This window comes from Nannospalax galili, unplaced genomic scaffold, assembly GCF_000622305.1.
Source record: "Nannospalax galili isolate Female #2095 unplaced genomic scaffold, S.galili_v1.0 scaffold429, whole genome shotgun sequence".
In the NCBI taxonomy this organism is placed as follows: Eukaryota; Metazoa; Chordata; class Mammalia; order Rodentia; family Spalacidae; genus Nannospalax; species Nannospalax galili.
Genome location: NW_008360330.1, coordinates 132411 through 154089, shown reverse-complemented (window position 1 = coordinate 154089; position 21679 = coordinate 132411). Strand labels below are relative to the sequence as shown.

At 41.1% G+C, this 21679-nt stretch overlaps 1 protein-coding gene, 1 long non-coding RNA gene and 10 other non-coding genes across 15 annotated transcripts in view; 11 read left to right on the top strand and 1 right to left on the bottom strand.

Moving 5' to 3' along the window:
• Positions 1-36: 36 nt before the first annotated feature.
• LOC103727974 lies at positions 37-3922 on the top strand. 4 transcript variants are annotated; one of them, XR_003848332.1, is made up of 12 exons: positions 37-134; positions 725-777; positions 960-993; positions 1193-1225; positions 1797-1827; positions 2094-2126; positions 2396-2434; positions 2607-2637; positions 2823-2875; positions 3392-3414; positions 3601-3646; positions 3828-3922. It is a non-coding gene; the product is annotated as an uncharacterized LOC103727974 (long non-coding RNA). The 4 variants fall into 4 exon arrangements; XR_606997.3 differs by having other exon boundaries at positions 3388-3414; XR_003848333.1 differs by lacking the exon at positions 3392-3414.
• Positions 346-425, top strand: LOC115068979. Its single transcript, XR_003848338.1, has one exon. It is a non-coding gene; the product is annotated as a small nucleolar RNA SNORD74 (small nucleolar RNA).
• On the top strand, positions 818-878 carry LOC115068990. Its single transcript, XR_003848347.1, has one exon. It is a non-coding gene; the product is annotated as a small nucleolar RNA SNORD75 (small nucleolar RNA).
• On the top strand, positions 1041-1123 carry LOC115068975. Its single transcript, XR_003848334.1, has one exon. It is a non-coding gene; the product is annotated as a small nucleolar RNA SNORD24 (small nucleolar RNA).
• On the top strand, positions 1653-1720 carry LOC115068988. The gene has a single exon (XR_003848345.1). It is a non-coding gene; the product is annotated as a small nucleolar RNA SNORD77 (small nucleolar RNA).
• On the top strand, positions 1959-2021 carry LOC115068980. Its single transcript, XR_003848339.1, has one exon. It is a non-coding gene; the product is annotated as a small nucleolar RNA SNORD44 (small nucleolar RNA).
• LOC115068989 lies at positions 2261-2325 on the top strand. The gene has a single exon (XR_003848346.1). It is a non-coding gene; the product is annotated as a small nucleolar RNA SNORD78 (small nucleolar RNA).
• On the top strand, positions 2675-2758 carry LOC115068977. Its single transcript, XR_003848336.1, has one exon. It is a non-coding gene; the product is annotated as a small nucleolar RNA SNORD79 (small nucleolar RNA).
• On the top strand, positions 2987-3067 carry LOC115068982. Its single transcript, XR_003848341.1, has one exon. It is a non-coding gene; the product is annotated as a small nucleolar RNA snR60/Z15/Z230/Z193/J17 (small nucleolar RNA).
• LOC115068978 lies at positions 3456-3533 on the top strand. The gene has a single exon (XR_003848337.1). It is a non-coding gene; the product is annotated as a small nucleolar RNA SNORD47 (small nucleolar RNA).
• On the top strand, positions 3688-3764 carry LOC115068976. The gene has a single exon (XR_003848335.1). It is a non-coding gene; the product is annotated as a small nucleolar RNA SNORD81 (small nucleolar RNA).
• A 3941-nt stretch (positions 3923-7863) lies between the features above and the next one.
• Dars2 (aspartyl-tRNA synthetase 2, mitochondrial) overlaps positions 7864-21679 on the bottom strand; it is a 45208-nt gene continuing 31392 nt past the window's right edge. The window contains exons 11-17 of the mRNA XM_008826088.3: positions 19202-19309; positions 16175-16237; positions 12938-13090; positions 10910-11128; positions 10582-10692; positions 9045-9120; positions 7864-8225 (exon numbers count right to left, since the gene is read on the bottom strand). Coding sequence (XP_008824310.1) covers positions 8014-8225; positions 9045-9120; positions 10582-10692; positions 10910-11128; positions 12938-13090; positions 16175-16237; positions 19202-19309 — 942 coding nt within the window. The 3' untranslated portion in view covers positions 7864-8013. The remainder of the gene's footprint in view (positions 8226-9044; positions 9121-10581; positions 10693-10909; positions 11129-12937; positions 13091-16174; positions 16238-19201; positions 19310-21679) is intronic.

The window sequence follows — 21679 nt, the reverse complement described above, 5'->3', positions numbered from 1 at the left end:
AGGCGGAGCCTAGGGGATGGGGCGGAGCTTGATGATCGCCGCGGAGGCCCGTGCGTCATGACGTCAGGAAACTCTTATATGCAGACTCCCGGCGCCATATCTGTCTTTCGGGGCGGTGAGGCACGTTAGAGCTGGTACGTAGTATTCGTGGGAGGGTGGTGTTTGCTTGAGGCCTTCGAACCTTTGGCAGTTTCTGGTACCGTAAATTGGCGGGAATTCCTCGATCATTCCTGGGTTTTTGCAAAGCCTGCAAGCCGGGCATGACGCGGATGTGGGCGCTGCGTGGACGCGTGACCGAAAATAGTGCTCCACTTTGGAAAACCGACGGAAATGACTTGGAGCTTGTATCCTCGCTAGTGATGAAGCCTGTGTTGGTAGGGACATCTGACATGGCTGATGAATGCCAACGACTCTGATGGCGTAGGATGCATGCTGAGTAACCCGACTTAGGCCCGCTGTAGTGACGATAGATAGGTTGGTCTCGAACATTGGAGCCGCGAGGTGTTACAGGCGTGACCTACGATACGCCTGGCTCTAAGTCCTTTGTTAGTGATCACGAAATCTCAACACTTTAAAGGTCTGGAAAGTACACGTGGTTAAGTGGTTGGTTGAATGCAACGATCGTATGTAACATTTAATGGCAGCCTCTTGTAATATTAAACTGATACAAGCCTCTGATATTTAAACAAATAAGTGGACTAAAAGCTTGCCTAATGTTTGTTAGGAGTGTTGCTGAGGACTGCAGGGATGTGGCTTTCACTGGCATCTTACATCCAGGTAAGAATCGGGAGAAATTGTATATCTGTTGTGTACATTTAGCCTGTGATGGTTTGAGAGTAGTGGACAGAAGGGATTTCTGAAAAAACTGTTCTGAGGCTTTACGTGAGGATGTAATTGGCAAACTCAGCTAAGGGGACTTTCTCACAGTTTTGCGGTTTGTTTTTTTTTTCCTTTTCTAGTTATGGGCCAAAGATGGATGAGAACCGAATGGAGGTGGGTATTGAACCGTCCCCTTGAGACGTTAAGATGAAAGTGAACAGTGCCATAATGATGACATTTTATTTGCTACTCTTGACCGTAAGAATGACGATAATTACAAACCACCGATATTGTAACTGAGGCGCACAGATAAAGGACGTGGGGAATTTAGATATTACACCTGAGTTCACATACAGCTCTATTTTTTCCCCAGGACCAGTGGAACAAACCAGTGTAGCCATTGCTGGTAAGGAATCTGTTTGCATGTGCTGCTTATAAATTTTGAAGGGATTTGAAAGTGCTTAAACTGTTAGGGAATATTCATGGGCCAAATATTGAGTTTTGATGGCTATAAAATATATGTAGATACAGAACAAATAATCATATAAGGGGCATTTTAAAATACACTGCAAATGGGCCAGATAGAAGCAGGGAATGTGCTATTATCTCAGATGCTGTCCGGTGGCATTCTTGGCTTTTTTTAAGGGAGCTAGGGAACTGTTGAAGGGGACTTTACTTGATAGCAAAGTTGAGGTCAGACATAGTCCAGCATATTAAAGGGACTGAACATAGCCCTAGACAAATTGGCGCTGGATCTTTGGTCACAATAGTTCTATTTAGTTTTGTAGAATTTCTAGTGCCAAGGGTTTTACCTGGGATATGGGAAAATTCAGATACAATGATGGTTGCATAGTTCAGCAGACTAAATCATGGAGAGAATTACCATTTGTCTGATGTATCTGGGTTTTTTTCTGTTACTTTTAAATTATCCTGGTACTGACCTAATTTTTAATAAATTTGTATTTGCAATCTTGTAGGTGCTGCACTAGGAAGCCAGAAGTTGAAATGGTAAGTGACCAGAGGAAATGGAGTTAACTGGGCAAGCATGGCTTGGTAGGGATGCATTCTTTTTGTATAATGAGCACTCTTGCCATCCATTAAATGTCATGTAAATGTCCTAAAACCATTTGTAAGTGCAGCCTGCATGATGATAAGCAAATGCTGACTGAACATGAAGATCTTAATTAGCTCTATCTGATGATGGGCATGTTTAGCTTTAGTGGGAAGAATTTTGTCTATTTTGTGACTATTCTAAAAGTACTCTTTAATTATAGGTGGCGTCTGAATTGACTGGACCAGCTTTTTTAGTAAGTGTTGGGAAAATGTGGTTGAACACTGAAAGGCCAATAAAGGGACATGCCCCAACTTAGAATTTCATATTTATGTTTTAGCTAATAAATAATGCTTTGTATTTTCTTTGGGCGTGCTCTGAACAGGGTTTTTATAATGATGTTGATCAAATGTCTGACCTGAAAAGAGCATGTAGACAAACTTAACACTGAAGAACCCTGTGATAAACGACTGAGGATAACTGGATGAAGTTTGATCTATTAATAAGTTGTTCTTTTAATTCTAGCTACTTTGTTGCATGCTTTCACTTGGATGGTTTACTTGGGTAAGAATGCAGTTCTTGGACTCTTGGCATTTTAATTATGAAGTGGGGTCCTTCTAAATTAAGGATTTTGCATGAATTAACCAGGAGATAGAGCCACTTAGAATATTTGCTGTATTAAAATAGTCTGTGCTGTCTAGTGCTCAGATAAATACATTGTTTTAAATTTTTGCAGGTCCAGATTGTGGAGCCCTGTTAAATGGAATGTAAGCATTTTTTATGATCTTAAATACTTGGACAACGTGCTGTTAGTGATGACATAAGAGTTAAAACAGATGGGAATCTCTCTGAAGGAGATTGAAGATTAATTCTTAGACTGAAACAGTGGTTGGGAACTTTTAGGAATATACCTTTAAATTACCCATTGATCAACTGAACTGAATTTCTGCAGGTACCAAGTCAGCTTGATTGAATGGACATACACCTGCAAGTTTTATACAAAAGGTATGCTAATTACAAGTCAGATTTTGCTGCTTGGAATAGTCTAACCCGGGGCCTTATGCTTGTAAGCACTCTTAACCTCAACTAGTACACCCCTGCCCTCAGGTCCAAAGGCCGATACAGTGATGATAACATAGTTCAGCAGACTTACACTGATGAACAATCAAAGTCTTTCGCTCCTATCTGATGTATCTGGCTGCAGTAGTCTTTTGTCTACCATGATTGTAGAGTTACAAGGTAGAAAGTGGTGTTAGTGATTTTTTTTTTAACCTAGTGTCTCATGTGTTCTACCACTGGTTTACCAAACCTGGCAATTTTTATTATAGTGAATATGAAAAAATGCAAAGTTTCTGAGGTATGGTTCATACCTATAATCCCAACATGGAAGTCTGGCAAGATGATTGCTTTTGAGTTCAAGGCTACAGTGATAACTATTCAGAACCTTACCACCTAATAAGTTATAAGGTAAATAGCAAGGGGTTTCCTTACTTAATGAAACTTTTCTTTTTGTTTAGGTAGATTATTTTTCTTTAAAGTTCAAGGTAAGGCACCCTTTTGCTACATTTTATACAATATGGACTGTAACCAGTGATGTGATGATTCTGCCAAATGATATAAACTGATATCACCTTTAAAACCGTTCCATTTTGTTTCTGAGGTTACTACGTTGTAACATGTAGCATGATTTTTGGTGATCTAGTGATTAACAATGTATTTTGGCTTTTTAGGGACTCCCATGGCAGCAGGGGACATGCTCCATGTGCTTTTTAAAAGGTGAGGAGTGAAAAATGTCACCATGGGCACTGAGCCAACTCAAGAATATATGATGATCTCACCCTACTTTGAACTCTCTCACTGATTACTTGATGACAGTAAAAGATCTGATATTCTGTATTAAATGCATAAAATTTAAGATAAGATCTAGACATGTGACTAATAGTTTTTTTTGTTGCAGGCAGCTGGATGGAAACTTTGGGATAGAAGAGTCTACATGTCTACACAAGATTGTTTGACTATCATAAAAATTAAAATAAATTTCTTCAAACCATCTGAAAGTTTTATTTCCTGATGTTGAGGCTCAAAACTAGTGAGCATTTTTTTTTTTCAAATGAGGTGTCAGGAGACGAAACCACTAAATGGTGAGGGTAAATTAATAGTCCTTGGATATTAAGTGGGAATATGTATACGGTTAACTAGGACTGAAGTGCTAACACTTGTCTGAAATTGAAATAGAGTTGAGTTCAGCAGCAGTGTCCTGTAATGAGGACCCTGTCTTGGTTTGCAGCCAAGTTAATAGCTTGTATGGGCAGGCCAAGAAGACCAAGAGCATGTATTTTTGGAACCAAGCTTTTGACTAAAAGACTTGGTAGAAACTGATCTGGTGGTACAAGTCTGTAACCATTCAGAAGACATGGCAGGAATACTAAATTCAAGGCCTTGGGTAACAGACTCAAGTTGAGGGCTATTTTGCTCAGTGGTAGTGTTGGGAAAGTCTGGAAAATAAATACTAAACACTAATGCTGTTATCCTTAGGTGAGCATCCCATATTCTTTCACTTAACTTTCCTTGGTAATAGACGTGACTAAATCCAAAATATTCTAAAGTAGAAAAATTAATTTACCTGTTCCCAGGCTGTGAAAATTGACCATAATATTGGTAAATGGATGGAAAGACATTACTGGAAATAGTTTTTGGGTTACCAGATGTAACAGTTATGAAATGCCCATTGCTACAGGTATACTAAAACAATGGTGTATAGATTACTAGTTTGATGGCAGTGCTGTGTCAGCTGCAATACTGCAGAGGTAGGATCTTAGCTTTGGAGCTCGGGAAAACTTCAATTTAAGATATTTCTGTCTTGGTCTGCAAGTACTGTGATTATAGGTACATACAACCGAGGTTTTTTTTTTTTTTTTTTTGGTGGGAGGCATTCTTGCTGACAGCACATTGGGTATAGTTGAGGCTGGCCATGAATTTATGATTTGGCTAACTGCTGGGATTAAAGGCATGTGCCATTATGTACATCTAAAATACAGAAGTTTGAAAAATGAACACTGGCATGGCCTGCATATAAATTGTTAACACTCATCTGTGTACTTGATTGAGCAAAAGGTTTACCTTGAGGTGTACTGATGGTACTTTATTAGCATGTATGAAGTTCTGGGTTCAGTCCCCAGCACCACAATGAAAATAGACCTATCCCTTGCACTCCAGAGGTGGAAGATCATCCACCTGGCCTGCACCAAAACAATTCCTTACATCAGCAAGGAGTATTCTGGGAAAGAGTATCTGTACAGATAACATTGCTTCATTCAATCAGCCTAGTAGTACAGACTGCCAATGAATTCACATGAATTCACATCTTTCCAACAAGGACAAATTATTCATAGAACAAAGCTTTCTTGAAAATTCTACAGCAGGTGGTTTTATTTTAATGCCTGCTCATTGAGCCCAGGGCCTTGCATAGCATATGTAAGCACTCTACCATTGAGCTGTCTCCTGCCAAGAGAAAATGCTTAGTATCCTAATAGGGCTCTTAATACTAGCAATTCCCTGAAACTCCAGAATAGGCAATATTTTGACAGGTATGAAGACAAGGTAAATAATACAAAGTGACCAAGTCTCTGGAATGTCCAGATTGACTTAATGGGCAATAAGGTAGGGCCTTTAGCATTGTAGCCTAATTTTAGTGCTTGGGTGGTTGAGGCTAGCCTGAAGTTTTGTTTTGTTTGAGACAGGGTCTCCCTGTAGACCAGGCTGGCCTCGAACTCAGAGATCTACCTGATTCTGCCTCCTGAGTGCTGGGATTAAAGGTGTGTGCCACCACGCCTGGCTAGCCTGAGTTTCATAATGAGATCTTATCTCAGAAATTATCTGGATCTTGGGTTCTATATCACTAATTTTCAGGAAAGACACTTTGGTTAAAACTAGTTCGTAACTGTATTAGATGTATTTTGCAATCAGGTTTAACATTCCTGATGGACATGGAATTGCATTTTATAGAATAAAAGGTATGTAGAAACGTACTTTTAAATTAAGGCTTTACACCCATTTTGTAATTTTAGCTTTTATTTGTAGCATAAACTTTGAAGAAAATCACCAACTTGATAGGTAATTTTGGTATGTGTGTATGCCATGGGTTGATGTTAGGTGTGTTCCTTGAACACCTTACTGAGACTGAGTCCAGAGCTCACAGATTGGTTAGCCAGGGAGCTTTGAGGATGTCTCTGTCCCCCAGCATTAGGACTACCAATGTGTCCCATCATACGTGGCTTTCCCATAGATAATGTGCTTCTGAACTCTGGTCCTCATGAGTATGTGCCAGATACTTTACTAACTGAGCTATCTCCCCATCCCTAAGTCCACAATTAAAATTTTTAAGAAAACATTTGTGTGTCTGGGGGCTGGGAGAGATGGCTCAGCGGTTAAAGAACACTGGTTCTTGCAGAAGACCTGGTTCAAATCCCAGCACCCACATGGCAGCTAACAACTGTCCATAACTCCAGTCCCAGGGGATCCAACAGCCTCTTCTGACCTCCGCGGGCATAGCACGACATGGGTGTACTTACCTACATGCAGGCAATTCATGCATACACAAAAAAATAATAAAGTTTTGTTAAATTTGTGTGTCAGAGAACAACTTGAATTGTCAATTCTACTATGTGAATTCTGGATATCAAATTCAAGATTATCTGGCTTGGTGGCAAGTGCCTTTACCCACTAAGCTATCTGCTGGTCCATGGTCTGTTATTTTTTGAGACTTGATTCATAGTCTCTTAATTGCCTCCATTCCATAGGGAAGTGCTGCATCCCACTTTCTTAGCTGTACAGAAGATAAAAGGAACAAGGTGGTGTGATGCATGCTTTTAATCCCAGTACTTGGGAGGTAGAGGATCTCTTTGAGATCAAGGCCAGCATGATCTACATAGAGTTCCAGGCCAGCTGGGGATGCAAGGAGACCCTATCTCAAAAACCTAAAAAAAAAAGATGGGGTGAGAGGGCTGGAGGCTCAGTGGTAAACAACACTGGCTGTTCCGGCATAAGACCTGGGTTTGAATTCCAGCACCCACATGGCAGCTAGTCTGTAACTCTAGTTCCAGGGGATCTGATGCCCTCTTCTGTCCTCTGCAGGCATTGCACAACATGGGTGCTCTTACATACATGAAGGCAATACATATTAAAAAAAAATTAAAAGCTGGGTATGGTGGTAAAAAAGGCAGGTAGATCTCTGTGAGTTCAAGGCTAGTCTAGTCTACACAGCGAGTTCCAGGTCAGCTGGAGCTACAGAGAAACGCTGTGTCTCAAAAAGACGGAAAAAAAAAGGATAAGGGGAGGGATTCACTACCAACTGGGTACACATCTGCATCCTTTAATTCTGCCCCAAATTCCTGAGCACTGCTACTATGCCATGACCTTTTGTGTGTGTGATGCTATGTATTGAATTCAGTGGGCATTGCACACTGTAGGTGTTACACCACTGAGCTGAATTTCCAGCCCTGCTTTACAGGGTCTCAAAGCATTTCCATTCACATTTCTTCCACACATTTTATCTCCTGATTCTGGCAACAAGAGTCCTGTGAGACAGCCAGGGCAAGTACTGTTTGCATTTTACATACACAGGAAGGGAAGCCAAGAGTACTTTGCTTAAGGTGAAATGCTGAATAGAATTTTGTGACTTTCATTTAAACAAAAAAATTTTTTTTTGTATTCTTTTACGCTTAGTATATTATGTTGACAGCTGAAATGTCACCATAAAGCCCAATTTATGTGGTTCTTTTGATGAGGTTAGATGAATGGAAGCATTCCATTAACTGGCCAGTTTACAGAAGCAAGCATTTTTCTGTATGACTTGATTTCCTCTATCCTAAGTGAATAACCTAGCTGGGCTTAAAAAACATGATTGGAAAACACTAAGACACTGAATTACTCCAGTGAAGGTTTTTTTGCTGTTTTGTTAATTCTCAAAAAGAAACTTCCACAACCACAGAAAGTCCTAATGATACATGTTAGCAAAAATCACAATTGTATATCTCCTCTTTCATACTGTGGTGATGAGTGTACCCTGGATTACTTCAACCAAAGACTTGATTCTAAGATCTGTGGCAGATGTGGATTTGGGTTTGGCAAAACAAGACAAAAGCTCAACTTTTTGGAAGGTGTGGCTGATTCAAGGCCTCTTCCTCTTCTGAGTCTGTTGGCCAGGAGACCTGGATATGATAGGGCTTCAGCTCCTCAGGCAGGACAGAATCTGGGGCATTGCTCATGAGATCATGTCCTCGGTAGGATTTGGGGAAGGCTATGACATCTCTGATGGTTGGAGCTCCAGTGACAAGGCATATTAGTCTATCTAACCCTGTAAGTAAAATATAAGGTCAACAGATGAGAAATATATAGCAATTTGAAGATAACGTCTTTTCTTTAAAGATGTCGGAGAACTTTTTTTGCACTGGCTTCATACATCCTAGGCAAGTGCTCTACTACTGAGCCCAGCCTGGCCTTGAACTCAGTATGTAAGCGAGGCTGGCTTCCAACTCTTAATCCTTCTGCTTCCACCTCCTAAATGCTAGGATTACAGGTGTGTAACACCATACTCCATTCCTTCCTTTGTAGTGTATAACAAAACAAATTTTGTTATGACATCTTCCTATGTCTGTCATTGTACTGTGCTCAATTGTACCCCTCATTACCCTTATCCCTGGTCCCCTTCTTTCCCAAGTTGTTTTTTTCAATTTAGTTCCGCTTTCATGTCAGATATTTAAATTTAGATTCCACATATGGGAACGCATGTACTATTTCTTCCTCCCTTATCCTTTCATTCTCCCCTATATATCTAGTCCCCCCACCAAGCAGTCCCCTATAGAGAATTCTTATTGATTTGATTTTTTTTTTGAGACTGCCTCAAATAACCCAGGCTGGCATCTTACTGTTTCAGCCTCCCAGCTGCTGGGATTATAGATATGTACCACCACACCTGGTGGTGAAATATAAACACTGTGTGCTTAGAAGCAAAGGCTCTGGGTTCAATCTCACTTGTCAAATAACTTGCTGAAATGAAAAAGGAAACGATTTCTCATAGAGCTCTTGGACTCAAATCCTCCCAATCCTGCCCCTTAAACTGAGAGTCCAAGTGCTACAGAATGGAATTTAGTATACAAAAGAACAAATCATTTACCCAAGGCAATTCCTCCATGAGGGGGTGCCCCATAATCTAATGCCTGAAGCAGATGGGAAAGCAATTTCACATCTTCCTGAAATAGAAAACACATTCTACTTAAATATATTGTTAGTGAAGTTCCTCCGCCACATACTAAGTATTAAAGGGAAAATAAAGTACAGTTTATAATAAATGATAGTAAAGCACAGAGCATCTATTCATTAAAAAAAACATGACAACTAGGAATAAACACTCATTGGGAGATGTCTTTTTTGGGGGGGTCTTTTTGAGACAGGACCCTGTCCTTGTAGCCCCAGCTGGCCTGAAACTTACTATGTAGACCAGGCCTTTAACTCACAGAGATCCACCTGCCTCTACCTCACAAGGGCTGAGACTAAAGGCATGTGCCACCACGCCCCGCCTGGGAGATGTCTTAAACACATACATTTAAGGGGGTTAAATCTTAGTGGCATAAGACAAGGCACTCACCTATAATTCCAGCACTCAGGAGAAGGCAGGAGGATTGTGAGCTACATAGGGAGCTCTTAACAACTTCCCCCCACCCCCAAATAAAACCAAAAAAGGTCTATTTCTTTCTTGAACATTGTCAGTCTCTTGAAATGACATTTTAAAACTGTGGAGATTAGGAGCTTGGTCTCAAGAGCTAACCTTTAATTCCTGGCTCTAGTTACCTGAGACAGGGTCTTGGTAGCCCAACATGGACTCAAGTTTGCAATCCTACCTTAGCCTCGTGAAAGCTGAGATTACAGGCTTGTGTCATGACACCTGGCTCTGCTGTGTGACTTTGCATAAGTTAACCTGCCTGAGTTTCTCATCTTTAAAATGAGAGAATGAGAGTATCTATTCATAGATAACTGTGAAGATGAAATACATCAGTGCATATACAACTTTTATTGGGCGGGGAGAGGGGGTCTTACCATAGCCCAGGCTGGTCTGGAACTTGTAGCAATCCTCATACCTCAGTCTCCCATGTGCTGAGATTATACATGAGCCACCACATCTGGCTGTAGCAATCCTCATACCTCAGTCTCCCATGTGCTGAGATTACACATGAGCCACCACATCTGACGGCATTTAAGCAGTCCCTGGTATACAGCACTAAGACACAACTATCACTATCATTTACTTTTTTTTTTTTTTTTTTTTTTTTTTTTTTTTTTTGGTCTTTTTGAGACAGGGTCTCACTATGTAGACCAAGCTGGCCTTGAACTCACAGAGAGCCGCCTGCCTCTGCCTCCCCAGTGCTGGGATTAAAGGCATGTGCCACCACGCCCGGCTTTACTATCATTTACTTTAAGTCTTACACTAAAGTGGAAAAAAACTAACATTGTTTTGTTTTTTTTTTTTTTGGTCTTTTTGAGACAGGGTCTCACTATGTAGACCAGGCTGGCCTTGAACTGACAGAGATCCGCCTGCCTCTGCCTCCCAAGTGCTGGGATTAAAGGTGTGCACTACCACGCCTGGCACAAATGTATCTTAAGACTGGCAAACACATGGGTAAAACAGTAAGGCAAGATTAGAAAGTATTTCTTACCTTTAGTAATGTTGCCAGGATGTAACGCTGTAGCTCTGCATCATGAATTCGGATAGAGCCACCTCCTATCTCACTGCCATTTAAAACCAAGTCATAGTGTTGGCCACGAACCTACAAGATTCATGGAACCTTCATGTTAAAGAAATGTCTGGCTTTCAGGCATATAGGCTGAAGAGCCTGTAGTTTCTTAAAACAATATAATTAACTGCTGGCTCACAGTTTTTCCTGGGATTTCCAGATGTGGTCCTATCTCTCTCCAGAGTGAACTCTGAAGTTCTATGTATTTATTCACATACTTCATTTTTATTTGGAAGGATGGATGTGGTACCTTTTCAGGCTCAGTGTAGAGGAGGTGAATGTCGCTGGGGTGAGGAGCTGTAAATGGGTGGTGTGCAGACTCCAGCTCTGTGGGACTCTCTTCCTTAGGAAGGAAGAGTGGGAAGTCCACCACCCAAAGGAAAGAGAACAGTGCTGGGTCACGAAGTATCATTCCTCTCATTTCCAAAAGGTCTGCACATTCCAGCCGTAACTTTCCCAACAAAGAGCACTGGAAACAAGACACAATCATTGAGTTAGTTTCTTGCCAGAGTAGGTATGAGGTGACACAACCCAGGTTCTGAGGGTCAGTCTCTGGTAAAATACTGGCCAGTTAGTAGATGAGATACTTTGTTTCTGAGGATGATCTGACTGCTAGATGAGCCTGAGCTGACTGGGTGAACATCTAATACCAAAGTGATGAGAACATGGGCACCAGAACCTCAAAGACCAGGGTCTGAACCTGTTTGGCTATTTACTAATTTCTCTGCATCCCTTTCCAGGTAACTATGTGAATAAAAATACCTACTATCACATTATGGTGATTGATTTCATTTATTGAGATGGGGTATTGCTTTGCTGCCCAGGCTGGCTTTAAACTGCTCAACTGAAACAATCCTGCCTCAACCTCCTGAGAAGCTCAGACCACAGGTACATACTGCTGTACTCAATAGAAAATTTGTAAAGACTGAGTGAGACAAAGTACATAAAGTACAGAACTCAATGAAGTATAGGAATGGCTGTTTCATTTTTTTTCTGATTAATTAATTAATTAGTCTTTTTTGAGACAGGGTTTCCCTGTAGTCACAGCTGGCCTGGATTCTCTATGGAGGCCAGAGTGGCCTCCAACTCACAGAGATCTGCCTGCCTCTGCCTCCCGATTGATGGGATTTAAGGCACGTACCACCATGCCTGGCTTATTCTGATTATTTTTTCACTCTTCTTGAAGGGTATGGGGAGGATTCAATGACTTCTTGGCACTTACTTATGTTTAGTAAATGTTCGCTATTATTAGAGGTGGTATGAATCAGATGTTAAGACTGTGAATTTTAGGTGGGGGTAGGGAGGAGGCTCAGTCAGTAAAGTTCTTGTCATGAAAACCTGAAGATCTGAGTTTGGATCCCTAGCACCCTTGTAAAAGTCTGGTGTGTCTGTAACCTCAGTGCTGGGGGAGGAGAGAGACAAGCAGATCCCTGGAGCTCATTGACCAGCTAGTGCAGCTAATCAGTGAACTCCAAGTTTAGGGAGAGACTCTGTCTCAAAAATAAAGTAGAGACAAGCACACACATACACATGTGTATATACACACACATACACCATACACCCACAAATGTGAATTTTGGAACCAACTAATGGACAAGAAATCTGACTTTTCTACTTACTGGCTGTCTTACTATAAGAAAACTGTTAACTTCTACACCTCAGTTTTCTTCCTCCCTCCTCCACTTTCCTCCCCACTAGCCCTTCATTGAGACAAGGTCTTAGCTATGTAGCTCAGCCTGACCTTGAACTCAAGATCCTCCTGCCACAGCCTCCTGAATGCTGGGATTACTATATTGTAGAGCCACCATTTTTAACATTTTTATATATTTTATGAAGATTCTTAAAGCTACATCCAGTCTTCTATCTATCCTGAAGAATAGTGATTTGTGTGTGTGTGTGTGTGTGTGTGTGTGTGTGTGTGTGTGTGTGTGTGTGTGTGTGTGTATAGAGAGAGGGAGAGATCTTTTAAAGACAGGGTCTCCCTGTAGCCCCAGCTGTCCTGGAACTCACTATGTAGACCAGGCTGGCCTTGAACTCATAGAGATCTGCCTGCCTCTGCCTCCCAAGTGCTGGGACTAAAGGCATGCACCACTGTGCCTGGCAGGGACTCTGGTTTTTATATAATGCATTATAAAGTACTGAAAGACATTTATGTAACAACTTATGTAGACCAGCCCTGCTTTATGAAATTAACAGTCAATTTTAAATAAGTACATTAGCATGGGAAAGAGAGGCAGCGTTTAGCATATACAGTGTGTGCTGAGGTAATTTTACTTACTGCTTTCTTGTGCTCTCCAGCAGTCAGCAGCACCATGTCTTCATCTTGGATCTCCATTAGTCTGACTAATTCCAATCTTTCCTCCTCCATTATAAATTTAGCAAATGGTGAATTCCAGTTTCTATTGGCTTTCAGGCACAAAGGTAAGACTTCCTTGATAAAGAAAAAAGCTTACTTACATTTTTTAAAAAATGAGATGGAGGCCAGGCATGGTGGTGCACACCTTGGGAGGCAGAGGCAGGTAGATCACTGTGAGATTGAGGCCAGCCTGGTCTACAATAGCAGGTTCTAGGTTAGCCAGGGTTACATAGTGAGACCTTGTCTCTACATAAACAAATAAATAAAAATAAGTAAAAATTAAGACTGACTGAAGAGGGGCAAGGGTTACTATATTAGACAATGCACATATGAAACACTTTCATCATTACTGAACCAGGCATGATGGGGATATGCACCTGTAACCCCAGCTACTTAGGAGGTTACGGCAGAAGGATCATAGGAATCCATTGGACAACATACAGAAAAACCTCACGTTAAAAAAAAAGTGGGGCTCGAGAGATGGCTCAGTGTTTAAGAACAGTGGCTGGGGGCTGAAGAGATGGCTCAGGGGTTAAGAGCACTGACTGCTCTTGTAGAGGACCTGGGTTCGATTCCTAGCACCCACATGGGGGCTATGAACCATCCTTAACTCCAGTTCCAGGGGAATCTGAAGCTCTCTTCTGACTTCCACGGCATTGCACGACATGGGTGCACTCACATACATGCAGGCAATACACTCATACACACAAAATAAAAATAATAATAATCAAAAAAGAACACTGGCTGTTCTTGCAAAGAACCCAGGTTCAATTCCCAGTAACCACCCGGTGGCTAACAACCATCTGTAACTCCAGCTCCAGGGAATCCAATGCCCTCTTCTGACCTTCGTGGGCATTATGCACTGACATACATTCAAGCAATATACTCATATCCATATTTAAAAAAAAAACCAAAACAAGGCCTGGTGGCACACGCCTTTAATCCCAGCACCCAGAAGGTAGAGGTAGGCAGATCTCTGTAAACTCAAGGCCAGCCTGGTCTACATAGTGAGTTCCAGGCTGGGGCTACAGGGAGACCCTGTCTCAAAAAACAAAAGCAAAAAAGCAAAAAGCAAAAAGCACAGTAACTGTCAGTTTAGAATTTTATTTATTTATTTATTTGTTTTTGAGACAGGGTCTTGCTATGTAGTCCAGGTTGGCCTGAACTCATGGTTCTTCTGTTTTAGCTTCCTGAATGCTGGGATGCTGGGATTTAGGTATGTGCCACTGTGCCCAGTTTGAAAGAACATTTCTATAGAGAAAAAGAGACATAAAGAAGAGTTCCTTAGGGGCTGGAGAATTGGCTCAGTGATTTAAGAACACTGACTGCTCTTGCAGAGGACCCAGGTTCGATTCCCAGCACCCACATGGCGGCTAACAATGGTCCATAACTCCAGTTCCAGGAGACTCTGATGCCCTCTTCTAACCTCTGTGGGCTGTGCAGAACACGAGTGTGCTACACACATGCAAGCAATACACTCATACACATAAAATAAAAATAATGAATAAAATTTTAATAAAGAAGAGTTCTTTAACTATGAAGTTTTTCATATTGCTTAATTTTTCTAATTTTGCTTTGAATCATTTTTGGAAGTCAGCCAATCTTTTTCCTTCCTTCCTTCCTTCCTTCCTTCCTTCCTTCCTTCCTTCCTTCCTTCCTTCCTTCCTTCCTTCCTTCCTTCTCTTCCTCCCTCTCCTTCTCCCTCTTTCTATATTGAGATTGAACCTAAGGCCTTACACTTGATAGGCAAGTACTCTAACACTGCAGTACATCCCTAGTCTTTCTTTTTAAAATTTTGAGACAGGGTCTCACTATATTACCCAATGGCCTTAGTCACTCTATAGCTCAGACACAACTTGAATTTATGATCTTCCTCCTAGAGCATCCTGCCCTTATCTTTCTTTTTTGTTGAAAAATATTTATCCCTCTTTAAGCTTGATGTATGAGGTAGGTAGTCCATTTAAAAAGGAACTCTAGATCTGGGTATGAGGGTACACACCTGGGTATGAGGGCATACACCTGTAAACCTAAGATTCAAGGAGGAGATGGGAGGATCAGGAGTTCAGGAACAGCTTTGGCTACATGAGATCCCATTTTAAAAGTAAACTAAGGGAAGTGGGGTGTGGTTGCACATGCCTTTAATCCCAGGCAGAGGCAAGTGTAGTTCTGTGAGTTCAAGGCCAGGCTGGTCTACTACATAGTGAGTTCCAGGCTAGCTGGGACTACAGGGGCTCCTGTCTCAAAAAGACTTAAAAAAAAAAAAAAAAAAAGGATGCAACATAACTATTTTATCTTTATTTTTCTGTTTTTGTTTTGTGAGACAGGGCCTCAAGTATTCCAGGCTGACCTTGAACTCCTGATCTTCCTTCTTCCACCTAGGTGCTGGGATTACAGGAGTGCACTACCATGCTTGGCTGCCATGACTCTGGTTGCAAATCAGCCAAGGCAGTTTACACTTCCAGTGACAATGTGAGAATTTCCCGACTCCTGCTCCTCCAAAAGGAAACAGGAAGAAGAACCAGCACAGGCTCTTTTACACTTGTCATGCTAGTGTTAAATCTTGAGCACTGAGGGCTCTATTTAGTTAACTTTTTTTTTTTTTTTTTTTTTTTTTTTTTTTTTGTCTTTTTGAGACAGGGTCTCCTTGTAGCCCCAGCTGTCCTGGAACTCACTATGTAGCCCAGGCTGGCCTCAAACTCACAGAGATCCCCCTGCCTCTGCCTCCCAAGTGCTGGGATTAAAGGCATGTACTACCACACCCGGCTTTAGTTAAATTTAGTTAAAAGACTTTTTTTTTTTTTGGTCTTTTTGAGACAGGGTCACCCTGTGGCCCCAGCTGGCCTGGCACTTGCTATGTAGACCAGGCTGGCCTCAATCTCACAGAGATCCACCTGCCTTTGCCTCAGGCGTGCACCATCATGCCTGGCAGATTAAGAGACCGGTTTATGTAAAAAGAGTATGTTTGAACTTTCACAGTGTGATTGAAAGTATATTCAATTGTCTAAATTGAAGCCTTAAGAGTAAAAATAGGTGAAAAGCAGATGTATAAGCTGAAATAACATGACTCGCAAAACAAAGAGCTCAAGCAGTTGTTAGTTAATAATGCAGAATCCCCCAAAGGAAAACAGAAGCAAAACACTGCTCTAGTTAACTCCTTACCTGATTAAAATGTTCGGCTGCAAATTTTCTAAGGAACTCAATGTCTTGCCTTTTTAAATACTTCTGATGAAAGAAAATCAAAGTGAACTCGTCAGTATTACATTCAGTTTCATAAGCATGTTCACACTGGCAAATGAGATGCAAACATTTTGTGTCATTCCGTCACAGTAGTGGAATTTAATAAAAGTTTAATTTCTTCTGTGAAATGACAAATGTTTGAGGCCTGCTGTAGCTTGTGAGAACTGTTTCCCAGTCACACAAGTCTCAATGGAGACAGTCATGACCTGTGATTACAGGTGTGTACAGAAGACTGTACATGTAATGTGCAGGATAAATATGAAGGTGAATCTCTACAACTGAATTGTGAAAGAAAAACAACTTTCAGATCAAGAGGACTCAGAATTTGGTTATTTCAGCTTTCTTTAAATATATCTTATGCTTTCTGAATTATCTGAATGTTTTTCTAAGACATTGTGATTATCATTAGTTATACCCACGAGATAAAAGCAGTGAAAATGTGATGGTACCTCTATAGTTCTTATGTCTACCCAGGGAAGAACAGACACACTTGAAGTGAGGCAAATAATAATAACAGAGACCAGTGAGATGGTTCAGTGGGTAAAGTTAGTTTGATCCCCGGAACCCATGTAAAGGTGGAAGAAGAGAACCAACTCCACAGAGTTGTCCTCTGACCTCCACAAGTGTGCTCCCCCTCAACAAGCACACACAATAAACAACAATTAAAATAATAAAAAAGCAATGTGTTGTGCTGAGCTTACTTGAACATACTTGCTATGTCTGGACCAGAGTATAGATACCCAACTTCTTTCCACTGAACACACAAAGTGAATAAAAGTAATGAGATTGAGTTTTTAATCATCATTATGAATATATTCATATGCTTATGTATCTAATTGAACACATTATCAATAAACAACAATTAAAATAATAAAAAAGCAATGTGTTGTGCTGAGCTTACTTGAACATACTTGCTATGTCTGGACCAGAGTATAGATACCCAACTTCTTTCCACTGAACACACAAAGTGAATAAAAGTAATGAGATTGAGTTTTTAATCATCATTATGAATATATTCATATGCTTATGTATCTAATTGAACACATTATTATTTTTTTTTTTGGTCTTTTTGAGACAGGGTCTCCCTGTAGACCCAGCTGTCCTGGAACTCACTATGTAGACCAGGCTGGCCTTGACTTGAACTCACAGAGATCCGCCTGCCTCTGCCTCCCAAGAGCTGGGATTAAAGGCGTGCGCCACCATGCCCAGCTGAACATACTCTTTTAAAACAGTAATCTTTGCTGGGTTTGGTGGTGCATGCCTTTAATCCCAGCACTCGGGAAGCAGAGGCAGGAAGATCTCTGTGAGTTTGAGGCCAGCCTGGTCTACGTAGTGAGTTCCAGGCCAGCTTTGTCTATATAGCAAGTTCTAGGCCAGCTGGGGCTACAGAGAGACCCATCAGATGTCTACAGGACTCCATCGGGCAATTGGAGAGACAGGTTAACTCCCTAGCTAAATGGTGCTACAGAACAGAAGGGGAATTGACCTACTGCTCCTAAAGGAAGATGGCTCATACATGGCCTTAGGTGAGGTTTGCCATTTTTATGCCAATAATTCAGGTGTAATTGAGTTTTCCTGGGCCTCCGGTAATATTCCTCCTAGCCTTTACCATGGGTCCAGGTCTCCTAAATTGCATAACCAGATAGATCAAGAGGTGCTCAAATGCCATCAAAATTAGGGTTCTGAGGACCCAATATGAGCCTCAAAATCAAAACAAGTGAAAGATTTGACTTATATCCCAGAGCCAGTGGGGAATGTAATACCCTGAGCCTCCATTTTATGTAAGTTTAACCTGTCAATCATCTGGTCATAGGCAGGTTATGCTAAATAGATGGGTGGAATACCTGGTGTGTTAATGAGATAGCAACTATTCCTGCTTGTAATCCCACCTATGGGGGGCAGAACTTACTAGCTACAGCCATGTAGTCTGTGAGAAGCATTAATTTCCCTTTTTCTTCTTCATGCCTTTCTTACTGAATATGCTTTTATTAAGGCTTTGGACTGCCCCTAGCATTTTTCATCTCTTTACTTTCTCTAAAGCTTCCTTCTCCCAGTCATGTGGCTGCCAGTCAGCCACATGTCTGACCTCCCTCCAGGCTCTAAACCTGCATGGCCTCATGTCTTTCTTCCTATCATTCACCTCCTCAAGGCAGCTGCCAAGATTACCAGCTCGCCTGCCTGAGGACTTCTTTTTCTTTAAAATTCTAATAAAATTGTAAAAGCTTAAAAAAAAAAAAAGACCAAAAATAAATAAAAAAAATAAAATAGTAATCTTAGAATTGGGTGGCACACACTTGTAACTCAGCATTCTAAACTAACACTAACACTGAGGTAAAAGGATTACAAGTTCAAGGCCAGATCCTGCCTCATAAAACTAAACAACAACAATCCCCCCAACAGTGTTTAATGTTATCTGACTTATATAATAATTTCAGCAACACTATTAGGCTTCCTATAAAAACACAGGCAGATTTCTGTGAGTTCAAGGCCAGCATGGTCTACGTAGGGAGTTCCAGGACAGCTGGGGCTACAGGGAGACCCTGTCTCAAAAAGACCAAAACAACAACAACAACAAAAAAACCCAACACATTTTTGGACTGGAGAGATGGCTCAGTGGTTAAGAACACTGGCTGTTCTTGCAGAAAACCCGGGTTCGAATCCCAGCACCCACATGGCAGCTAACAACCTGTCTGTAATTCCAGTTCCAGGGGATCCAATGGCCTCTTCTGTCCTCTGAGGGCATTATATGACACAGGTGCACTTACCTACATGTAGGCAATACATGCATACACATAAAATAAAAATCATAAAATATTTTAAAAACCACACCCCCACACATTTTTTATATAAAATTGAGTTGCTGTTTCTCAAATGTTCAAGTGCCAGTGTTGAACTATTTACCTCCAAAACATTTATTCTAGAGAAAATATAGAATTGTGCTTCACTTACTGCTCCTTCCTGGACACATATGGCTTTGACAGTTCCTTGGGGCTCAGCCAGTACTTCCTGAAGAAATCTCATCTCTGTGTTTCTGAACACATAACTGATATCCACAATCTATAAAATGGGTAATGAAAAGGATTGACTAAACACAGTCATTTTTATCTTAAAACATTTTACAAATAAGATTTTTTTGGCTTTTTTCCCATTTTTCATGTGTATGTGTATGCATGGTTGCATGTGTCGGAGGTACACATGTATGTATGGGTACGTGTGCAACATGCATGTGCAGGCCCAAGGTTGATGTCAGGAATTATCCTCTATGGCTCTTCCACCTTATTCATTGAGGTAAGTTCTCTCAGTCAAATCCAGAGTTCCTAATATGGCTGATCTTGGAGCCAGCTTGCTCTGGGGAATCCTGTCTCCACTTTCAGAGACTAGAATTACAGGCAGGCCACCATGACCACCTGACATTATGTGGCATCTGGAGACCCAACTCTAGTCCTCACACTTGCATAGCAAGCACCTTAACTACTGAGTTGTCTCACCAGCCCTCAAATAAAATTTTTTAGAAAATGATCTATTTATTACTGTATGTATGAGTGGGGGGTTACACTTGCATGATATGTGTGGATGCATGTGCCATAGTGCATGCATGAAGGTCAGAGGACAACCTTGTGGAATTGGTTTTCTCATTCCATTTTTACATGGGTTCCAGGGATTGAACTCATTGGGCTGGTATGGCAAAAAGCACCTTTACCTTCCGAGCCATCTCGCCAGTAGAATAAGATTTAAAATGTTTTTTTTTTTTTTTTTTGGTCTTTTTGAGACAGGGTCTCCCTGTAGCCCCAACTGTCCTGGAACTCATTTGTAGACCAGGCTGGTCTTGAACTCACAGAGATCTGCCTGCCTCCACCTCCCGAGTGCTGGGATTAATTAAAATGTTTTTATTACATTATATTTGTGTGTGTGTGTGTGTGTGTGTGTGTGTGTGTGTGTGTGTGTGCGCGTGGTTTGTGGAACTCAAAGGACAACTTCCAGGAGTTAGTTCTCTCCTTCCACCATGTAGGTCTTGAGGATCCAACTCAGGTCATTAGGCTTGGCAGTGAGTCTTTACCCTCTGAGCCAACTTACCAGCCTGAAAATAAGACTTTAAAGAAAGAACTAGGGCTAGATAGATGGTTTAGTGAGCAAGCATGAGGACCTCAGTTCAAATCCCCAGCACCCACGTAAAAGCCAGACAAGGCTATGCTGTACCTGTAATCCTACCTAGCTTTGGGATGCAGACAGGAGGATACTAAGATTTTGCTTTAAAAAGAATAAAAAAGAGCTGTATCTTGGTAAGTTAGCATTCAGATGCATTCATAGGTGGTTTACTGCAGGTTCAGCATGTGCCTAAGATGATACCGCTAGTAATGGTAAACCAGGATTGATCCTAAGCAGTCACGTAACCAGGATTCTATACCACAAATGACCAGACAAGGAGTAGTAGCTATAAGTACACACTTATGATTCTGCGTGCATATTTTTCATAAGAAGTGAGTCAGGTATAGTAGCTCATGCCTGTAATAGTAGCACATGAGAAACTAAGGCAGGAGGATCATCCTGAGTTTGAGGCTAGCCTGGGCTACAGAGTAAGACTCTGTCTCAAAACAAACAAAAACCAAATTGAGCACTGGCTATTCACTAACAGGCAGAATTCAATATTTAAGGACTTTGCAGTGAGAAAGGAGACCCAGAAATGCCACCAGCACTACAGGGATCAAGGAATACTGCTCTCTAAGAACAAATAAGGAGAGGCTTGGTAATAAAACAGCTCTATAAAAATTTTAATCTTGGGCTCAATCCCAGCACACAGAGGCAGAGATAGGTGGATCTCTGTAAGAATGAGGCCAGCACAGTCTACATAGTGAGTTCCAGGCCAGCAAGGGATACAGGGAAACGCTGTCTCGGTAAACAAAACAAAACACACACACACACACACACACTTCTAATCTTGACCTTACAGATATTAATAATCTGAATGTGTTTACATATTTTAGTTCTTTATAGATGAAGGGAAATAAGTAACTTTTAATCATTTGCCTTCCAAGTACCATTCTGACTTAGAAAAACTGAAAAAAACATATTTTCCTTTTTTTCTTTTTTAAAAAATGTTTTATTATTTTTATGTTATGTGTATGAGTATATTGCCTGCATGTGTGTAAGTGTACCCGTGTCATGCAATGCCTGTGAAGGTCAGAAGAAGGTGTCAGATCCCCTGGAATTGGAGCTACAGATGGTTGTTAACCATCATGTGGGTGTTGGGAATCGAACCTGGGTCCTCTGCAAGAGCAGTCAGTGCTCTTATCCACTGAGCCATCTCTCCAGCCCCAGTTTTCCTTTTCTTTCAAGTTACCATTCAGGTCCATAAAATCAGTAACTGGTAAGTACTGTAAGAAAAGTTTACAGAAAGATTCTTGCTTTTTTTTTTTTTTTTTTTTTTTG